Here is a 19,586-nt window from a genome sequence, read left to right on the forward strand (position 1 = left end):
GTAGTGTTTTGCTTTATTCTACTTGATATAAAAAATATTTGTGATTTGCAGCTGGGTGCAGTGGTTCACACGGGTAATCTCAGTATTTTGGGAGGCTGAGGTGGGTGGATCACTTGAGGTCAGGAGTTCAAGACCAGCCTGGCTAACATGGTAAAACCCCATCTCTATTAAAAATACAAAAATTAACCAGGTGTGGTGGCAGATGCCTGTAATTCTAGCTACCCAGAAGGCTGAGAGGGGAGAATCGCTTGAGCCCAGGAGGCAGAGGTTGCAGTGAGCCAAGATTGTGCCACTGCACTCCCGCCTATGCAACACAGCAAGACTCTGCCTCAAATTTTTAAAAAAATGTGATTTGCTTTAGAGCTCAATTAACTACAATGTGATATTAGATTTGGAATAGACATCAGAAGCCACTGAGTCGAGTGTCCTGCCTGGGTCCCTTCTCTGACACCTTGATAGTTAGACATTGGTAGTTAGACAGCTCACCTTTCTGTTTGTCCACTGTGGACAGGGAACTGACTGACTGCGGTTGCAGCACATTCTAGGGGTTGATAAACTCCAGCGTTTGGAATAACCTCGCTTCCACTAAGCTGCAGATGGCCTTCTGTGCTACAGCCCCCAGGTCTTTACTCTGTCTTCTGGGACTGCACAGGATATACTGCGTCTCTTATACAATCTTTCTTTGGCATTAGGATACGCAGCTTCCCACTAGCCAATTTTGCTTTTAAAATAGGACATTCAGTAAAGAGCCTGTGTGTTTTGCCAAGGTGGGTAGAGTGGTGTTGGGGGACAAATGCCTTGTGACACATTCAGTTCAACCTAGTTGTGACCTACCGTACATTGAAATGTTTAAATAAAATAATTTTAAAGACAAGATTCCATGACTCCATTTATATGGAATTCTAGAGAAGACAAAACTATTGTGAAATTTCTAAAGCAGATCAGTGGTGGCCACAGGGTGGGGAGAGGATTGGCTATAAAGAACAAGGGAACTCTTTAGAGTAATGGAAATACTGTTTATCATCACTGGAGTGGGGGGTATACTACTACATTACTATATATACATATATTTTGAGAGAGTCTTGTTCTGTCACCCAGGCTGGAGTGCAGTGGCCTGATCTCGGCTCACTGCAACCTCCACCTCCCGAGTTCAAGCAATTCTCGTGCCTCAGCCTCCTGAGTAGCTGGGACTACAGGCATGCGCCACCATGCCTGGCTAAGTTTTGTGCGTGTGTGTATTTTTAGTAGAGATGGGGTTTTGCCATGTTGGCCGTGCTGATCTCAAACTCCTGGCCTCAATGATCTGCCTACCTTGGCTTCCCAAAATGCTGGGATTACAGGTATTATCCACTGCGTCCAGCCTACTACATGTTTCTTAAAACTCATTGAATTCTGCACTTGAAATTGGTGAATTTTATCATTTGTAATTTACAGTGCAATCAATAATATGATTTATATCTCAACAGAGAGAATGAGAGAACAGGAACACCCTTCTCTCTCTCTTGCCATAAATTGTTTTCCTATTATTTGAAATGTAGCTATGGAGCCAAAACAGGTTCTGACTTGCTTTTTTTAAATGTAGATTTTATTGAAGTATAACATACATCCAGAAAAGTGCACAATCATTAGTATATGGCTCAATAAATTTACACAAAGTGAACATATTAGTTAACTATCAACTAGATAAAAAAAAACTCTAAGATCCCTAGTGTCCTTCCTTGTGTCCCTTCCAGTCATTGGTTCATCTCCCCAAGTGTAATTGTAACAGGTTCATTGCCCAATGCACACAGCAAGTCAATCTACACCGAGAGACACTGGGTTGCAGCAGAGAAAGAGGTTTAACCATAGGGTCACCAAATGAGGAGATGGGAGGAAACCTCAACTTCCTCTCCTCGAGGACTTATGATTTTTAACGGTTTGGGAGTGGGCCAAAGTTTGGAGACTGCTGATTGATTGAGGAGTGCAGGGTCAAGCCATGGGGCAGGGAGATGAAGAAGCTGTAGTCTCATGCTGACTCCATTCCTATGTAGGGGTCTTCAAACAGGTTGCTGGAATTCAGGGTCTGAAAAGCATCTTAAGTGATCCTCAAACAAAAGCCATATGATTCTAATGTCAGAGATCTTATCTATAGGAACAATAAGGATGACATGGGGAAATGATTCTTAAACAGTCTTATGATGCTAATGTCAGAATTCCTATTGATAGGAACAATAAAGATGCAAATGGTCAGTATCTAGCAGTACGTGAGCTTTAGCAAGAAAAAAGTGGGCCAAAGCGTAGCCTGACTAATGCTTAATTATAAGTATATTTCTGGCCAGTGCCTGGCAGGTAATTGTTGTCAACCCTGTGGGGATCATTTCACAAGGGTAACCGCTATCGTGACTTCAAACACCATAATTTGTTTTACCTGTTCTTGAACTTCATATGAATGAAATCATGTAGCATCTTCTCTTTTTTGTTTGGCTTCTTTTTTCATTATGATCTATGTGAAATTCATCCATGATGTTGTGCAACTTTGTTCATTCTCTTTTTTTTTAGACAGAGGCTTACTCTGTCACCCAGGCTGGAGTGCAATGGCACCATCTTGGGTCACTGCAATCTCTGCCTCCCGGGTTCAACCGATTCTCCTGCCTCAGCCTCGCGAATAGCTGGGATTAGAGGTGCCTGCCACCACACCCGGCTAAATTTTTGTATTTTTAGTAAAGACGGGGTTTCACTATGTTGACCAGGTTGGTCTTGAACTCCTGACCTCGTGATCCACCCACCTCAGCCTCCCAAAGTGCTGGGATTACAGGTGTGAGCCACGGCACCCAGCCTCTTTTTCTAATTTTATTTTATTTTATTTGCAGACGAGTCTCACTTTGTCACCCAGGCTAGAGTGCAGTGGCACAATCTCGGCTCACTGCAGCCTCCTCCTCCTCCCAGGTTCAAGCGATTCTCCTGCCTCAGCCTCCCAAGTAGCTGGGATTAGAGGTGCCCGCAACCACGCCTGGCTAATTTTTATAGTTTTAGTAGAGACGGGGTTTCACCATGTTGGCCAGGCTGGTCTTGAACTCCTGACCTCAGGTGATCTGCCTGCCGTGGTCTCCCAAAGGGCTGGGATTACAGGCATGAGCCACTGCACCTGGCCTCTTTTTTCGTTTTAAATATCCCTTAAATTTACTCATTGTTGTGTGGTATTCTAGTTCTGTAAATAAACAATAATGTTTTAATCCATTCTTATGTTGATGGAAATGTGGATTGTTTCCAGTCTTTGGTTATTATGAAAAGTATTGCTATGAACAATACTTTTTGTGTTGTTGTGCCTGTTTTTTTGTGCTGAGATTACAGGTGTGAGCTACAGCACCCAGTCTACAGCTTCTTTATTATTTCTTTCTTTTTTCAGAAAAACGTATTGGAGATGTAGGAGATGATGAAATCACATCTAGGATTAATGTCCTAGAAGGAGCCTTGGAGAACTGTGAATACCCTAATAATACATTCTTTTGCAGGGCACATCCTGTGTCTTTAGCTTTGGATTCTGTTTCTACCACTAATGAGAACAAAATAGAGAAGGAGGAGCCAGGCATACAGCCGAGTTCGATCTCACACACCAAGTAGAGGAAACCAAGGCCTGGAGAGATAAGGCCACCCAGCCTTATCAGATCCTTTTACCAGGGTATCCAAAAACTGCAGCAGAGACTAAAAACACACTTTACTGGAACCCAGACAGGTTTTCTCTAAGTCAAGCTAACGCAGCCTCCATCAATAGAGCCAGTGAGAAAACGTTGACTATCAAAATTCTGCTCTTCCTTCAGGGTCCATCTCAGCTGAGGTCTCCTTCATGAAACCTTTCTGATCTTTCCAGCCAGAGCCAATCTTCTCCTTCATGAAACCTTTCTGATCTTTCCAGCCAGAGTCAGTCTTTTCCTATTACTTCTGTCCTGGATTGGGTTGTAGCATTTACCTCATTCTCTCTTGGACTATTTGTACACATGTCTCATCTCCTGAGATATGTGGTAAACTCCTGGGAAGACAGGCTTGGCTTGTTTCTTTTTGTTGGGGATGGAGAGGAAGGCTTGTATAAATGAGTTGCTCAGTAAAAGACCAAACTGAATTGTGTTGCTGCTAAGGAGAAAGGGCCTGAGGAACTCTGTGTTTCCTGAAGCAACTGACAGGCATATTCATACTGAATTTACAAATGTCTTTGTTTCACAGTAGTACACATTCGACAATGGGATCACGGGCCCCAGAGTCTTTGTGGATAAAGAGACCCTGGAATGCACTTTCTTGGTAGGATGCCCAAGGATGTGACGGCTGCTCTCCCTGCCACACCCAGAGTTGGTGGCTAACCCCTTTCCTGCTTCCGTGTCACTTCGTGGTTCCAGTGTAGACTCAAGAACTACTCTGGGGCAGTCTTGGAACTCTTAAGTTAAGCTAGGGTGGAGGAAGGAAGAGGAACTGAAAGAGGAAGAATGCCATGGCATGGGAAGGCTAAGGTCTCCTGTCTCCTTCTTCCTTCCTGCTTCTTGCCCGGGGGGCCCAGGCCCCTAGCTGGCAGCCACAGCAGCACGACAGTACAAGCAAGGGTGTGTGCACGCATCTTTCCTCAGCTTCCCTGCAGTCGATCTGTCCTGTCCTGCCCTCTCCTCCACCACTCACCCTCCCTGCACGCGAGGTGACTGCAGAGTGGCAAGGCACAGGGTGTGGGCAAAACGTGTCCTGTCACCACTTGGGCAGGGCTCAGCCTTGGAAAACACAGAGGTACTTGAAGTCCCCAGGGCTTTCATACACCAAGATCCAGGAGTTGTACATTATATGCCCTTTAAGGGAGCAGTCCCGACCTCAGGAAGAATTTCTTTGGACTTGGAAATATGAATAAAATAAAACCTTCTCTGGCCGGGCACGGTGGCTCATGCCTGTAATCCTAGCACTTTGGGAGGCCCAGGTGGGCAGATCACGCGGTCAGGAGTTTGAGACCATCTTGGCTAACACGGTGAAACCCCATCTCTACTAAAAATACAAAAAATTAGCTGAGCATGGTGGCAGGTGCCTGTAATCCCAGCTACTCGGGAGGGTGAGGCAGGAGAATCGCTTAAACCTGGGAGGCGGAGTTTGCAGTGAGCCGAGATTGCGCCACTGCACTACAGCCTGGGTGACAGAGTGAGACTCCATCTCAAAAAAAAAAAAAAATCTTTTCAGCAACCTGTTCAGTGGTCCCCATGAAGGACTGAGAAGGCCTGGGGTGAACAGGAATTAAAAGAAATTAAAGACTGTGTAAGCAAAAAACTCAGTTGTATGTAAGAAAACCCATTTCCCCCTGAGGAAGAGAAAGGGCTGCAGTCCTTTAAAATTAACTGCCTGTTTTTCTCTCTGTGGCTAGTGAGCCTTAGCTCTCCCTTCCCCAGGCATTGTGAAGACCCTGTTTCTCTAGCTGTGCAGCTGCAAGGTCACTGGACAGATAATCTCAAGTCATAAAACATGTTGTTCCTTGGAAAGTAAAAAATAATATAATGCATGTCTGAATTGAATAACTGTCTTATTTCTCACTTCTGTAATACACTTCTCCCTGCACAGATCTCTCCTCGCCCCATGAAATGCTTAAAAGGTAGCTTGACTCTTTGTTTGGGGCTCAGTCCTTTGGATGTTAATCTGACTGGGTCGATGCACCTAAGTAATTAAATAATTCCTCCTCAACCCCTTGGTCTCTCTGATTCCTTAATTATCCCACAGCAAGGGAAGTGCTATGGAAGGGCTATGTCCATCCTGATTCCTGATCCTTAGAGGGAGAGGAGGTTAACAGGGAAGGAGAAAGGGGAAAAGGCATACAGACTCCTAAATATATATAATTTTTAGCTCATTAGGACCATATTGTCAAGTTTTTTGTGTATATATATTTTTAATAGAGATGGGGTCTCACTATGTTGCTCAGGCTGGTCTCAAACTCCCGAGCTAAAGCAGTCCTCCTGTCTCAGCCTCCCAGAGTGCTGGGATTACAGGCATGAGCCACTGTGTGCCTGGCCCATATTGTCAAATTAATGGAAAGGAAATACAGAACCAGAAAAACCAAATAACTGGTTAGAAGCAAAACTTGAACTAGAACCCAGATCATAGAATCTAGGAACTGCAAGGGAAACGGGGATGAGGCATAGCAGATTATTGATCACTTACGCATGTCAGACACCGTGCAGGGTTTGTGTATGTGCTTCCTCATTTCCTCTGTGTAATTATCTTATTAAATCAATATCACATCATTTTACAGGTTTGGTCTGTTTTTTTTTCTTTTTAAGGAAGTGCGAACCATTTTGCCTGGCACAGTACTTGACCTTGGGGGCACAATGAAGATCAGGTTCAAGATCAAGGTGGTCCCTGCCCTGTGGTGCTTTTATGGAGGAGAGTCAGGTAAGCAGGCAGTTATCATGCCTTCTGTGGTTATAATAGAAGCTCAGAATGCTTTGGGAGAACTGCAGTGGGTCCTGCCTCAGGCTGAGAAAAGTCAGGGAGGGCTTCCTGAAGAAGCTTTCAGGCCTTGGAGTGAGCAGAGAATGGGATGTGAGGATAGAGGTGGGTGGGTAGGGAAGATGAGAAATGAGACCAGAGGGGTAGGCAGGTTCAAGACTCCAGAGCACCTGGTCAGACGTTTGCATTTCACCTAAGACGGAGATTCAAGGTGGAGGGCATTGGAAGGTTTTAAGTGATGGGATGACAGGATGAGATGTCCTTATTCTTTTTTGTTTTCATTTTTCTTTATGATTATTATCATTATTATTTTTTGAGACAAGAGTTTCACTCTTGTCACCCAGGCTGGAGTGCAACAGCACGATCTTGGCTCATTGCAACCTCTGCCTCCTGGGTTCAAGCAATTCTCCTGCCTCAGCCTCCTGAGTAGCTGGGATTACAATGGCCTGCCACCATGCCTGGATAATTTTTATATTTTTAGTAGAGACGGGGTTTCACCATGTTGGCCAGACTCGAACTCCTGACCTCAGGTGATCCACCCACCTTGGCCTCCCAAAGTGCTGAGGTTACAGGCGTGAGCCGCCACACCTGGCCTTTTTTATTTTTATTTTTATTTTTAAGACAGGGTCTCTCTGCTGCACAGTCTGGAGTGCAGGGTGTGATCATGGCTCACTACAGCCTCAACCTCCTGGGCTCCATTGATCCTCTGTCCTCAGCCTCCTGAGTAGGTAGGACTGCAGGCATGCATCGCCATGCCTGGCTAATTTTTTATTTTTTATTTTCATAGAGATGGGTCTCCATATGTTGCCCTGTCTGGTCTCAAACTCCTGGCCTCAAGTGATCTTAGGCCTCAGTCTCCCAAAATGCTCAGATTACAGGTGTGAACCACCACACCCAGCCAGATGTCCCAATTCTTTTTTTCACATTTGAATGTGCATGCCGTTTATTTTAAAGTCAACTTTAATGAGGATTCACTTATGAATAATAAAATGTATTATATTACATTTTAAGCATATACCTCAATTTTTTTTATTATACTTTAAGTTCTAGGGTACACGTGGGCAAAGTGAAGGTTTGTTACATATGTATATATGTGCCATGTTGGTGTGCTGCACCCATTAACTCGTCATTTACATTAGGTATATCTCCTAATGCTATCCCTCCTCCCTCCCCCCACCCCATGACAGGCCCCAGTGTGTGGTGTTCCCCACCCTGTGTCCAAGTGTTCTCATCGTTCAGTTCCCACCTATGAGTGAGAACATGTGGTGTTTGGTTTTCTGTCCTTGTGATAGTTTGCTCAGAATGATGGTTTCCAGCTTCATCCATGTCCCTACAAAGGACATGAACTCATCCTTTTTTATGGCTGCATAGTATTCCATGGTATATATGTGCCATATTTTCTTAATCTATTCTATCATTGATGGACATTTGGGTTGGTTCCAAGTCTTTGCTATCATGAATAGTGCCACAATAAGCATACATGTGCATGTGTCTTTGTAGCAGCATGATTTATAATCCTTTGGGTATATACCAACTAATGGGATGGCTGGGTCAAATGGTATTTCTATTTCTAGATCCTTGAGGAATCACCACACTGTCTTCCACAATGGCTGAACTATTTTACAGTCCACCAACAGTGTAAAAGTGTTCCTACTTCTCCACATCCTCTCCAGCACCCGTCGTTTCCTGACTTTTTAATGATCGCCATTCTAACTGGTGTGAAATGGTATCTCATTGTGGTTTTGATTTGCATTTCTCTAATGGCTAGTTATGATGAGCATTTTTTCATGTGTCTGTTGGCTGCATAAATGTCTTCTTTTGAAAAGTGTCTGTTCATATCCTTTGCCCACTTTTTGATGGGGTTGTTTGATTTTTTCTTGTAAATTTGTTTAAGTTCTTCGTAGCTTCTGGATATTAGCCCTTTGTCAGATGGGTAGATTGCAAAAAATTTCTGATGTCCCAATTCTAAGGGAAACTTTGGTTTTGGTGTGGAGGGCAGGCTGGAGTGGGCAGGACTAGAGGAGGGAGATGAGCTGGGAACGGCAGTGATTCACAGCAGTGAGAATAGCAGCTAAGCCAGGACAATGTCAAGAGAAACAGAGAGAAATGGATGCACTGAAGACATAGATTTAGGAGTTAGAAACCATCAGGATGTGGTGACTGATGGTTCTGAGGGGTGGGGAGTTAGAGGGATCCAGGATGACGCCCACGTTTTGTCTTGGGCTGTGTCATCCTCACGGTGCCACCATCTACTCAGTTGTCCAGATGAGATAACTGAAGCTCACAGAAGTAAATTGTCGCAGGTCGATCAACTTGTAAATGGTAGAGCTGGGGCTCAACACCAGCCCTGATTGATATCTTCCTAATTCCACCAATTCCAGTATTTTTCTGTTTATAAGTGTCTGAACAACAGCCATGAACAGCTTTGGCCAACGTGCACGACTGTGCTTTCTGGAGCCATGGGCTTCTGCAGTGGTTAATGGAGATTTATTCTGAGCTTTAGTAGTTCATTTGAAAGCAATGTTAAGAATCTCCCCTACCTAATCCCCTAAAGCTCTGCACTATCCCAAAAGGCAACGTGGGTTAATGAAGGAAGCACTCACCTCCTAACCCAGGGTTAGGAGACCTGGGTTCAAGTCCTGGTCCTGCCAGGTCACATACCCTCTCTGGGCCCCAGTTTCCCAATCCTTGAGTGAAGAGGTTGGGTCAGATGACCTCTAAAAGCCATTTCAGCATCAGTTTCTAAAATCTACGTGTCTGGGGAGCAGGGAACGTGCTTAAATACGTTACAAGCTAGAGGCATTCTGAAGGCCATTTGGTTTGATTTCTAAGTGATATGTTAGCCTCCTCTAAAGTGGTCCCAGCTGTGGCCTATGGGACACGGGCCCCACGACACATTGATCAAATCAGAATTCTTGGAGCAGGGCTGCAGAGAAGTCTCTTGGAATGCGCACCAGTGATCCCAGTGTGTAGTGAGGTTTGAGAACCACTGTCTTGGAGGATGCTGGGAGATCGCCAAGATGTGTGTTACCACAGGAAGCCAGTGAGAATGACTGGGGGCCTCTGTGGAGGAGAAATCAGCCCAGGGAAGAGCCAGATATTCCAGAGCAGGGAGGGAAGCGCACAGTCAGCTGAGAACTAATTCTGACTCAGTCTCTACAATGTGTTCCTGGTGCCACAGGAAAAAAGTAGGTGGGGAAAGAAGCAAGAGTTCTCGCCTTTTCCGTCTGCGAGCCTGTCTCCTTCAGTGCCTTGAAAGCACCTGCCATCTCTTGGCTCCTCCCAGCACTTTGGGAGGCCGAGGTGGGAGGACCTTTTGACCCACAAGTTCAAGACTGGCTTGGGCAACACAGCGAGACCCCATCTCCACAAAAATAATAAAAAATTAGCCAGGCACAGCGGTGAGCACCTATAGTCCCAGCTACTCAGGAAGCTGAGGTAGGGGGATCGCTTGAGCCCAGGAATTGGGGGTTATGGTGAACTACGATCAGGGCATTGCATTACAGCCTGGGCAGCAGGCTAAAAACAAACAAACAAACAAGAGATGGGGGAAGACTCTGCGAAAGCCATACTTCATGAGATAGAGCCCTCTCCTCTTGTTTTTTTTTTTTTTTTTTTTTTTTGAGAGAGAGGGGCTCACTCTGTCACCCAGGCTGGTGTGCAGTGATGCAATCTCGGCTCACTGCAGCCTCCACATCTCAGGTTCAAGCAATCCTCCTGCCTCAGCCTCCTGGTTAGCTGGGAATACAGGCACATGCCACCATGCCCAGCTAAATTTTTTTGTATTTTTAGTAGAGATGAAGTTTTGCCATGTTGCAAGGGCTAGTCTCGAACTCCTGGGCTGAAACAATCTGCCTGCCTCAGCCTCCCAAAGTGCTAGGATTACAGGCATTAGCCACCACGCCCAGCCTTAGAGCCTTCTGCTCTCAACAATACCTTCAAAGTCATCAGTATCTGTCAACAAGCACTTACTGCATGCCCACCCTGTGCCAGAAACCACACCCCACCACAGGATGCCAACAGGAAAAACACAGACTTTGCCCTTTAGCCTCCAGACCAGAGGAGGCGGCAGATGAGCAAACATGCAATCACAGTGTCGTGTGAGAGGCTCTGGGAACCCAGACGGTCCTGAAAGCTGAGGCTGGGCACTTCAGGAAGACTTCCTGGGGGAGATAGCATTGAGTTGTATAGGACAGGTTTGAATTATCCAGGTAGAAAGGGGTGTGTGGATATGAAAGGAGGGAGGTGGTGATGTCATTATACTGTTTTATATGCCCCAACACCCTTATCCATTCATTATTTCATTTGGTGTTAATATGATGCTGGCTAGAAAGTTCATAGATTATTTTCATTCAAGGGACTAGTGTCAAGGGGCTAGGATGGAAAACTTCCTCATCATTACAACAAGAGAATCAGAGGCCCTCATTTGACAAGCACAGTGGTTACTGAAGGAATCTTCTCTATCGCTGATATCTCTATCTGTGATCTCTCTCAGTCTCCCTATAAACTTGGGAAATAGATGGAACTGTCTCCATTTTATAAAAGAGGAAGCCGGGGTTTAGAGAGATTGACTTCGTCGACATTCGTGCGCTTGATGACTAAGCAAGGACTCAGAATTTGAAAATACTTTCTGGATTAAAGTGAGAAATGGATGATAAATAGTCCTCCCAAAGTAGGGCTTTCTTTTCTCACACCTGCCTGCTATATACAGACTTAAGGGAGGGGTTATTATTATTACGTACCTTATTCACTCCCTGCTTAATCCCAGCTGTTTCACTATCACAACCCAGGAATATTAATGACAATTAGCTGGTTTTAGTTTGGCAATGGATAATTACAATCATGCCATTTTAGCAAGCTTCTCTTGTGACCACTTGACTATTTGTTTTTCTTTTTTTGAGACAGGGTCTTGCTCTGTTGTCCAGCCTGGAGTGTAGTGGCACTCTCACAGCTCACTGCAGCCTCGACCTCCTAGGCTCAAGAGATCCTTCCACCTCAGCCTTCCGAGTAGCTGGGACTACAGATGCATGCCACCATGGCTAATGTTTGTACTTTTTGTAGAGATGAAGTTTTGCCTTGTTTCCCAGGTTGGTCTTGAACACCTGAGCTCAAGCTATCTGCCTGTCTCAGCCTCCCAAAGTGCTGGGATTAGAGGGGTGAGCCACTGTGCCCAGCCTGACCACTTGACTCTAACCTGGAAGACATCACAGTAGATCTAGTCATGTCCAGGCTTAAGCATAGGGCTAGCCTGACTTTTTCAGTGGGGTTTTGAGCAGCGATTAGAGAGACGGGAAGTGGGCTTTGCCGGAGCTCCCTAGGCTTTGCCGGCAGTGCTGGTGGATTCTAACAGATACAGTAGTTCCCAGGTAGAAGGGCACGTGTGCTCAAGGTAATTTATTTCCAGTGAATCAGAGTAGATTGTGGAAACTTGTGAAGGATCTGTCCTAATTCAGAATATTGGTCTGTGAATTGGCTTTTAGAAAAATCAACTAGTTTTAGAAATTTTCTTGTCACTAAAATAGAGTTTGCTCTGGTACGAGGAGAAAAATCATGGCTGCAAATTTGAGATGAAAGGGAAAACCACCATTAGAGTTCTGGAGTTGCCAGGATTTTCTAAGGACTTATGTTACTTCCTTTCTCTTTGAAGGCCTTGCATTGCTTTGTTTGTTTGTTTGTTTGTTTGTTTGTTTGTTTTGAGACAGGGTCTCACTCTGTCGCCCAGGCTAGAGTGCAGAGGTGCGATGTAGGCTCACTGCAGCCTCGACTTCCCAGGCTCAAGTGATCCTCCCACTTCAGCCTCCTGAGTAGCTGGGTGTGCAACAGCACACCCAGTTAATTTTTGTATATTTTGTAAAGACATGGTTTCGCCAGGTCACCCTGGCTGGTTTCAAACCCCTGAGCTCAAGCAGTTGGCCGGCCTTGGCCTCCCAAAGTGCTGGGATTACAGGTGTGAGCCACCGCTCCCCATCAGGCTTTGTCTTTGGTTTCCAAACCTACCTTGTACATTTGGTTTTTAACAAATGACAACAAAGTTCCCTGAACCATAATCAAATGCACATGAACACATTGGCCTGTGCGCATTCTTCCCACACCGATCCTGTGCTCAGCTGACCTTTGGAGGGCCCACGCCCTCTCAGGGATTGGGGAGCCCCTGGGAAGGTCAAGGCCAGGCCCTTGCCCTGGAACAGCACAGCCTAGTGGCAAACTGCTGGACAGCACCAGCAGGCTGTGAAGTAAAGAGAGCAACTAAAGCAGGAGAGGGAGTCCAGGAAACCTTAGAGGATACCGTCTTTGAGCCTGGAGTTCATCAGCCAGAGGAGGTAGCGATGATCTGATAGTCCATGATTCTGCAGTGCTCTGTACAGACAGCCACACGTCTTTCCTGTCCTTAGACAAAATAACTATTGTTCAGCTAGCCCATGATCTTTAACTACAATGCAGTAAAATTAGAAATGGCAAAATAGTTAAAAATAAGCCATGGAGGTCAGGCGCGATGGCTCACAACTGTAATCCCAGCACTTTGGGAGGCTGAGGCAGGAGAATTACTTGAACCTGGGACGCAGAAGTTGCAGTGAGCCAAAGTTGCGCCACTGCACTCCAGCCTGGGTGATAGAGTGAGACTTTGTCTCAACAACAACGACAACAAAAAACATAGAAAAGTATCTTCAAGATACTCAGTTTGCAAGGCTGGGCACAGTGACTCATGCCTGTAATCCCAGCATTTTGGGAGGGCAAGGTCGGTGGACCACCTGAGGTCAGGAGTTCGAGACCAGCCTGACCAACATGTTGAAACTCTGTCTCTACTGAAAATACAAAAAATTTAGTTGGGGATCATGGCGGGGGCTTGTAATCCCAGCTACTTGGGAGGCTGAGGCAGGTGATTCACTTGAACCTGGGAGGCCGAGGTAGCAAAAGGAATGCAGAATAGTATTATTTTTAAATTAAGCATTATTTTTAATTATTAAAAATATTATAAAATATTATTATAGTGTAATATGTTTATGTTATGTAAATTATTATATAAACACAATATTATTTATATAATATAAAATATTATTAATAATTATCAATTATTTTTAAAATTAAGTATTAACTTATTTTTAGACACATTTTAGACACAAAAATTTGTAATTAATACTTAATTTAAAAAATAATTAGGGGCATTCCAAGATGGCTGAATAGGAACAGCTCTGGTCTGCAGTTCCCAGTGTTATCAATGTTGAAGACAGGTGATTTCTGCATTTCCAACTGAGGTACCTGGTTCAACTCATTGGGACTGGTTGGACAGAGGGTGCAGCCCACGGAGGGTGAGCTGAAGCAGAGTGGGGTGTTGCCTCACCCGGGCAGCGCAAGGGGTTGGGGGATTTCCCTCTCCTAGCCAAGGGAAGCCATGACAGGCTACCTGGAAAAACGAGACACTCCCTGCCCAAATACTGTGCTTTTCCCAAGGTCTTAGCAACTGGCAGACAAGGTGATTCTTTCCTGTGCCTGGCTTGGTGGGCCCCATGTCCATGGAGCCTTGCTTCACTGCTAGCACAGCAGTCTAAGATCGATCTGTGAGGCAGCAGCCTGGCTGGGGAAGGGGCGTTGGCCATTGCTGAGGCTTGAGTAGGTAAAAAAAGTGGCCAGGAAGCTCGAACTGGGCAGAGCCCACCACAGCTCAACAAGGCCTACTGCCTCTAGACTTCACCTCTGTGGGCAGGGCATAGCTGAACAAAAGGCAGCAGACAACTTCTGCAGACTTAAACGTCCCTATCTAACAGCTCTGAAGAGAACAGTGGTTCTCCCAGCATGGCATTTGAGCTCTAAGAATGGACAGACTGCTTCCTCAAGTGGGTCCCTGACCCCCATGTAACCTAACTGAGATACACCTCCCAGTAGGGACTGACAGATACCTCATATAAGCAGCTGCCCCTCTGGGACGAAGCTTCCAGAGGAAGGATCAGGCAGCAATATTTACTGTTCTGCAATATTTGCTGTTCTGCAGCCTCCACTGGTGATAACCAGGGGAACAGGGTCTGGAGTGGAACTCCAGCAAACTCCAGCAGACCTGCAGCTGAGGGACTTGACTATTAGAAGGAAAACTAACAAACAGAAAGGAATAGCATCAACATCAACAAAAAGTTCATCTACACCAAAACCCCATCTGTAGGTCACCAACATCAAAGACCAAAGGTAGATAAAACCACAAAGATGGGGAGAAATCAGAGCAGAAAAGCTGAAAATTCTAAAAACCAGAGCACCTCTTCTCCTCCAAAGGATGGCAGCTCCTTGCCAGCAACGGAACAAAGCTGGATGGAGAATGACTTTGATGAGTTGACAGAAGTAGGCTTCAGAAGGATGTTAATAACAAACTTTTCCGAGCTAAAGGAGGATGTTCAAACCCATTGCAAGAAAGCTAAAAACCTTGAAAAAAGATTAGATGAATGGCTAACTAGAATGAACAGTGTAGAGAAGACCTTAAATGACCTGACAGAGCTGAAAACCATGGCACGACAACTTCATGACACATGCACAAGCTTCAATAACCAATTGGATCAAGTGGAAGAAAGGGTATCAGTGATTGAAGATCAAATTAATGAAATAAAGTGAAAAGACAAGGTTAGAGAAAAAAGAGTAAAAAGAAATGAACAAAGCCTCCAAGAAATATGAGACTATGTGAAAAGACCAAGTCTGCGTTTGATTGGTGTACCTGAAAGTGATGGGGAGAATGGAACCAAGTTGTAAAACACTCTTCAGGATATTATCCAGGAGAATTTCCCCAACCTAGCAAGGCAGGCCAACATTCAAATTCAGAAAATACAGAGAACACCACAAAGATACTCCTCAAGAAGAGCAACCCCAAGACACATAATTGTCAGATTCACCAAGGTTGAAATGAAAGAAAAAGTGTTAAGGGCAGTCAGAAAGGTCGAATTACCCATAAAGGGAAGCCCATCAGACTAACAGTGGATCTCTTGGCAGAAACTCTACAAGCTAGAAGAGAGTGGGGGCCAATATTCAACATTCTTAAAGAAAATAATTTTCAACCCAGAATTTCATATCCAGCCAAACTAAGTTGCATAAATGAAGGAGAAATAAAATCCTTTCCAGTCAAGCAAATGCTGAGAGATTTTGTCACCACCAGGCCTGCCTTACAAGAGATCCTGAAGGAAGCACCAAACATGGAAAGAAACAACCAGTATCAGCCACTGCAAAAACATGCCAAATTGTAAAGACCATCGATGCTATGAAGAAACTGCATTAATTAACGGGCAAAATAACCAGCAAACATCGTAATGACAGGATCAAATTCATACATAACAGTATTAATTTAATTGGGGCTAAATGCCCCAATTAAAAGACACAGACTGACAAATTGGATAAAGAGTCAAGACCCATCAATGTGCTGTATTCAGGAGACCCATCTCACGTGCAAAGACCTACATAGGCTCAAAATAAAGGGATGGAGGAAGATCTACCAAGCAAATGGAAAGCAAAAAAACAACAACAACAAAAAAAAAACAAAAAAAAAAACAGGAGTTGCAATCCTAGTCTCTGATAAAACAGACTTTAAATCAACAACGATCAAAAGAGACAAAGAAGGCCATTACATAATGGTAAAGGGATCAATTCAACAAGAAGAGCTAAGTATCCTAAATACATGTGCACCCAATACAGGAGCACCCAGATTCATAAAGCAAGTCCTTAGAGACCTAGAAAGAGACTTAGACTCCCACACAATAATAATGGGAGACTTTAACACCCCACTGTTAATATTAGAGAGATCAACGGGACAGACGGTTAACAAGGATATCCAGGACCTGAACTCAGCTCTGCAACCTAATAGACATCTGCAAAACTCTCCACCCCCAAGCAACAGAATATATATTCTTCTCAGCACCACATCACACTTATTCTAAAATTGACCACATAATTAGAAGTAAAGCACTCCTCAGCAAATTTAAAAGAACAGAAATCACAGCAAACCATCTCTCAGACCACAGTACAATCAAATTAGAACTCAGGATTAAGAAATTCACTCAAAACTGAACAACTACATGGAAACTGAATAACTACTGGGTAAATAATAAAATGAAGGGAGATATAAAGATGTTATTTGAAACCAATGAGAATAAAGACACAACATACCGGAAACTCTGGGACACATTTAAAGCAGTGTGTACAGGGAAATTTATAGCACTAAATGCCCACAAGAGAAAGCAGGAAAGATCTAAAATCGACACCCTAACGTCACAATTAAAATAACTACAGAAGCAAGAGCAAACAAATTCAAAAACTAACAGAAGGCAAGAAATAACTAAGATCAGAGCAGATCTGAAAGAGATAGAGACATAGAAAACCCTTCAAAACATCAATGAAGGAGCTGGTTTTTTGAAAAGATCAACAAAATTGGTAGACCGCTAGCAAGACTAATAAAGAAGAAAAGAGAGAAGAATCACATAGATGCAATAAAAAATGATAAAGGGGATATTACCACCGATCCTGCAGAAATACAAACTACCATCAGAGAATAATATAAAACACCTGTACGCAAAAAAATAAAAAATAAATTTAAAAAACCTAGAAAATCTAGAAGAAATGGATAAATTCCTGGACACATACACTCTCCCAAAACTAAACTGGGAAGAAGTTGAATCTCTGAATAGACCAATAACAGGCTCTGAAATTGAGGTAATAATCAATAGCCTACCAACTAAAAAAAGTCCAGGACCAGACAGATTCACAGACGATTTCTACCAGAGGTACAAAGAGGAGCTGGTACCATTCCTTCTGAAACTATTCCAATTAATAGAAAAAGGGAATCCTCTCTAACTCATTTTATGAGGCCAATATCATCCTGATACCAAAGCCTGGCAGAGACACACACACAAAAAAGAGAATTTTAGACCAATATCCCTGATGAACATCCACGCAAAAAATCCTCAATAAAATACTGGCAAACCGAATCCAGCAGCACATCGAAAAGCTTATGCACCACGATCAAGTTGACTTCATCCCTGGGATGCAAGGCTGGTTCCACATATGCAAATCAATAAAAGTAATCCATCACATAAACAGAACCAACGGCGGAAACCACAATTATCTCAATAGATGCAGAAAAGGTCTTCGACAAAATTCAACAGTGCTTCATGCTGAAAACTCGCAACAAACTAGGTATTGGTGGAACGTATCTCAAAATAATAGCAGCTGTTTATGACAAACCCACAGCCAGTATCATACTGAATGGGCAAAAACTGGAAGCATTCCCTTTGAAAACTAGCACAAGACAAGGATGCCCTCTCTCACTACTCCTATTCAACATAGTGCTGGAAGTTCTGGCCAGGGCAATCAGGCAGGAGAAAGAAATAAAGGGTATTCAATTAGGAAATGAGGAAGTCAAGTTGTCCCTGTTTGCAGATGACATGATTGTATATTTAGAAAACCCCATCATCTCAGTCCAAAATCTCCTTAAGCTGATTAAACAATTTCAGCAAAGTCTCAGGATACAAAATCAATGTGCAAAAATCACAAGCATTCCATTCCTATACACCATTAACAGATAAACAGAGAGCCAAATCGTGAGTGAACTCCCATTCACAATTGCTACAAAGAGAATAAAATACCTAGGAATACAACTTACAAGGGATGTGAAGGGCCTCTTCAAGGAGAACTACAAACCACTGCTTAATGAAATAAAAGAGGACACAAACAAATGGAAGAATATTCCATGCTCATGGATAGGAAGAATCAATATCTTGAAAATGGCCATACTGCCCAAAGTAATTTATTGATTCAATGGCATCCCCATCAAGCTACCAATGATTTTCTTCACAGAATTGGAAAAAACTACTTTAAAGTTCATATGGAACCAAAAAAAAGCCCACATTGCCAAGACAATCCTGAGCAAAAAGAACAAAGCTGGAGGCATCATGCTACCTGACTTCAAACTATACTAAAAGGCTACAGTAACCAAAACAGCATGTACTAGTACCAAAACAGATATATAGATCAATGGAACAGAACAGAGGCCTCGGAAATAATGCTACACATCTACAACCATCTGATCTTTCACAAACCTCACAAAAACAAGAAATGTGGAAAGGATTCCCTATGTAATAAATGGTGCCGGGAAAACTGGCTAACCATATGTAGAAAGCTGAAACTGGATCCCTTCCTTACACCTTATACAAAAATTAATTCAAGATGGATTAAAGACTTAAATGTTAGACCTAAAACCACAAAAACCCTAGAAGAAAACCTAGGCAATACCATTCAGGACATAGGCATGGGCAAGGACTTCAGGACTAAAACACCAAAACCAATGGCAACAAAAGCCAAAATTGACAAATGGGATCTAATTAAACTAAAGAGCTTCTGCATGGCAAAAGAAACTACCATCAGAGTGAACAGGGAACCTACAGAATGGGAGAAAATTTTTGCAGTCTACACATCTGACAAAGGGCTAATATCCAGAACCCACAAAGAACTCAAACAAATTTACGAGAAAAAAACAAACAACCCCATCAAAAAGTGGGCAAAGGATATGAACAGACACTTCTCAAAAGAGACATCTATGCAGCCAACAGACACATGAAAAAATGCTCATCATCACTGGTCATCAGAGAAATGCGAATCAAAACCACAATGAGATACCATCTCACACCAGTTAGAATGGCAATCATTAAAAAGTCAGGAAACAACAGATGCTGGAGAGGAAGTGGAGAAATAGGAACACTTTTGCAGTATTGGTGGGAGTGTAAATTGGTTCAACCACTGTGGAAGACAGTGTGGCAATTCCTCTAGGATCTAGAACTAGATTTACCATTTGACCTGGCAATCCGATTACTGGGTATATACCCAAAGGATTACAAATCATGCTACTATAAAGACACATGCACATGTATGTTTATTGTGGCACTATTCACAATAACAAATACTTGGAACCAACCCAAATGTCCATCAATGATAGACTGGATTAAGAAAATGTGACACATATACACCATGGAATACTATGTAGCCATAAAAAAAGATGAGTTCATGTCCTTTGCAGGGACATGGATGAAGCTGGAAACCATTATTCTGAGCAAACTATCACAAGGACAGAAAACCAAACACCGCATGTCCTCACTCATAGGTGGGAATTGAACAATGAGATCATTTGGACA

At 43.5% G+C, this 19,586-nt stretch overlaps 1 protein-coding gene across 1 annotated transcript in view; it reads left to right on the forward strand.

The window, feature by feature from the left end:
- TGM3 (transglutaminase 3) overlaps positions 1 to 19,586 on the forward strand; it is a 137,815-nt gene that overhangs the window by 45,037 nt on the left and 73,192 nt on the right. The window contains exon 3 of the mRNA XM_050806890.1: positions 6,270 to 6,381. Within this exon, the coding sequence (XP_050662847.1) occupies positions 6,270 to 6,381 (112 nt within the window). The remainder of the gene's footprint in view (positions 1 to 6,269; positions 6,382 to 19,586) is intronic.

The sequence above is a fragment of the Macaca thibetana genome, chromosome 10 (genome assembly GCF_024542745.1).
Source record: "Macaca thibetana thibetana isolate TM-01 chromosome 10, ASM2454274v1, whole genome shotgun sequence".
NCBI lineage: Eukaryota > Metazoa > Chordata > Mammalia > Primates > Cercopithecidae > Macaca > Macaca thibetana.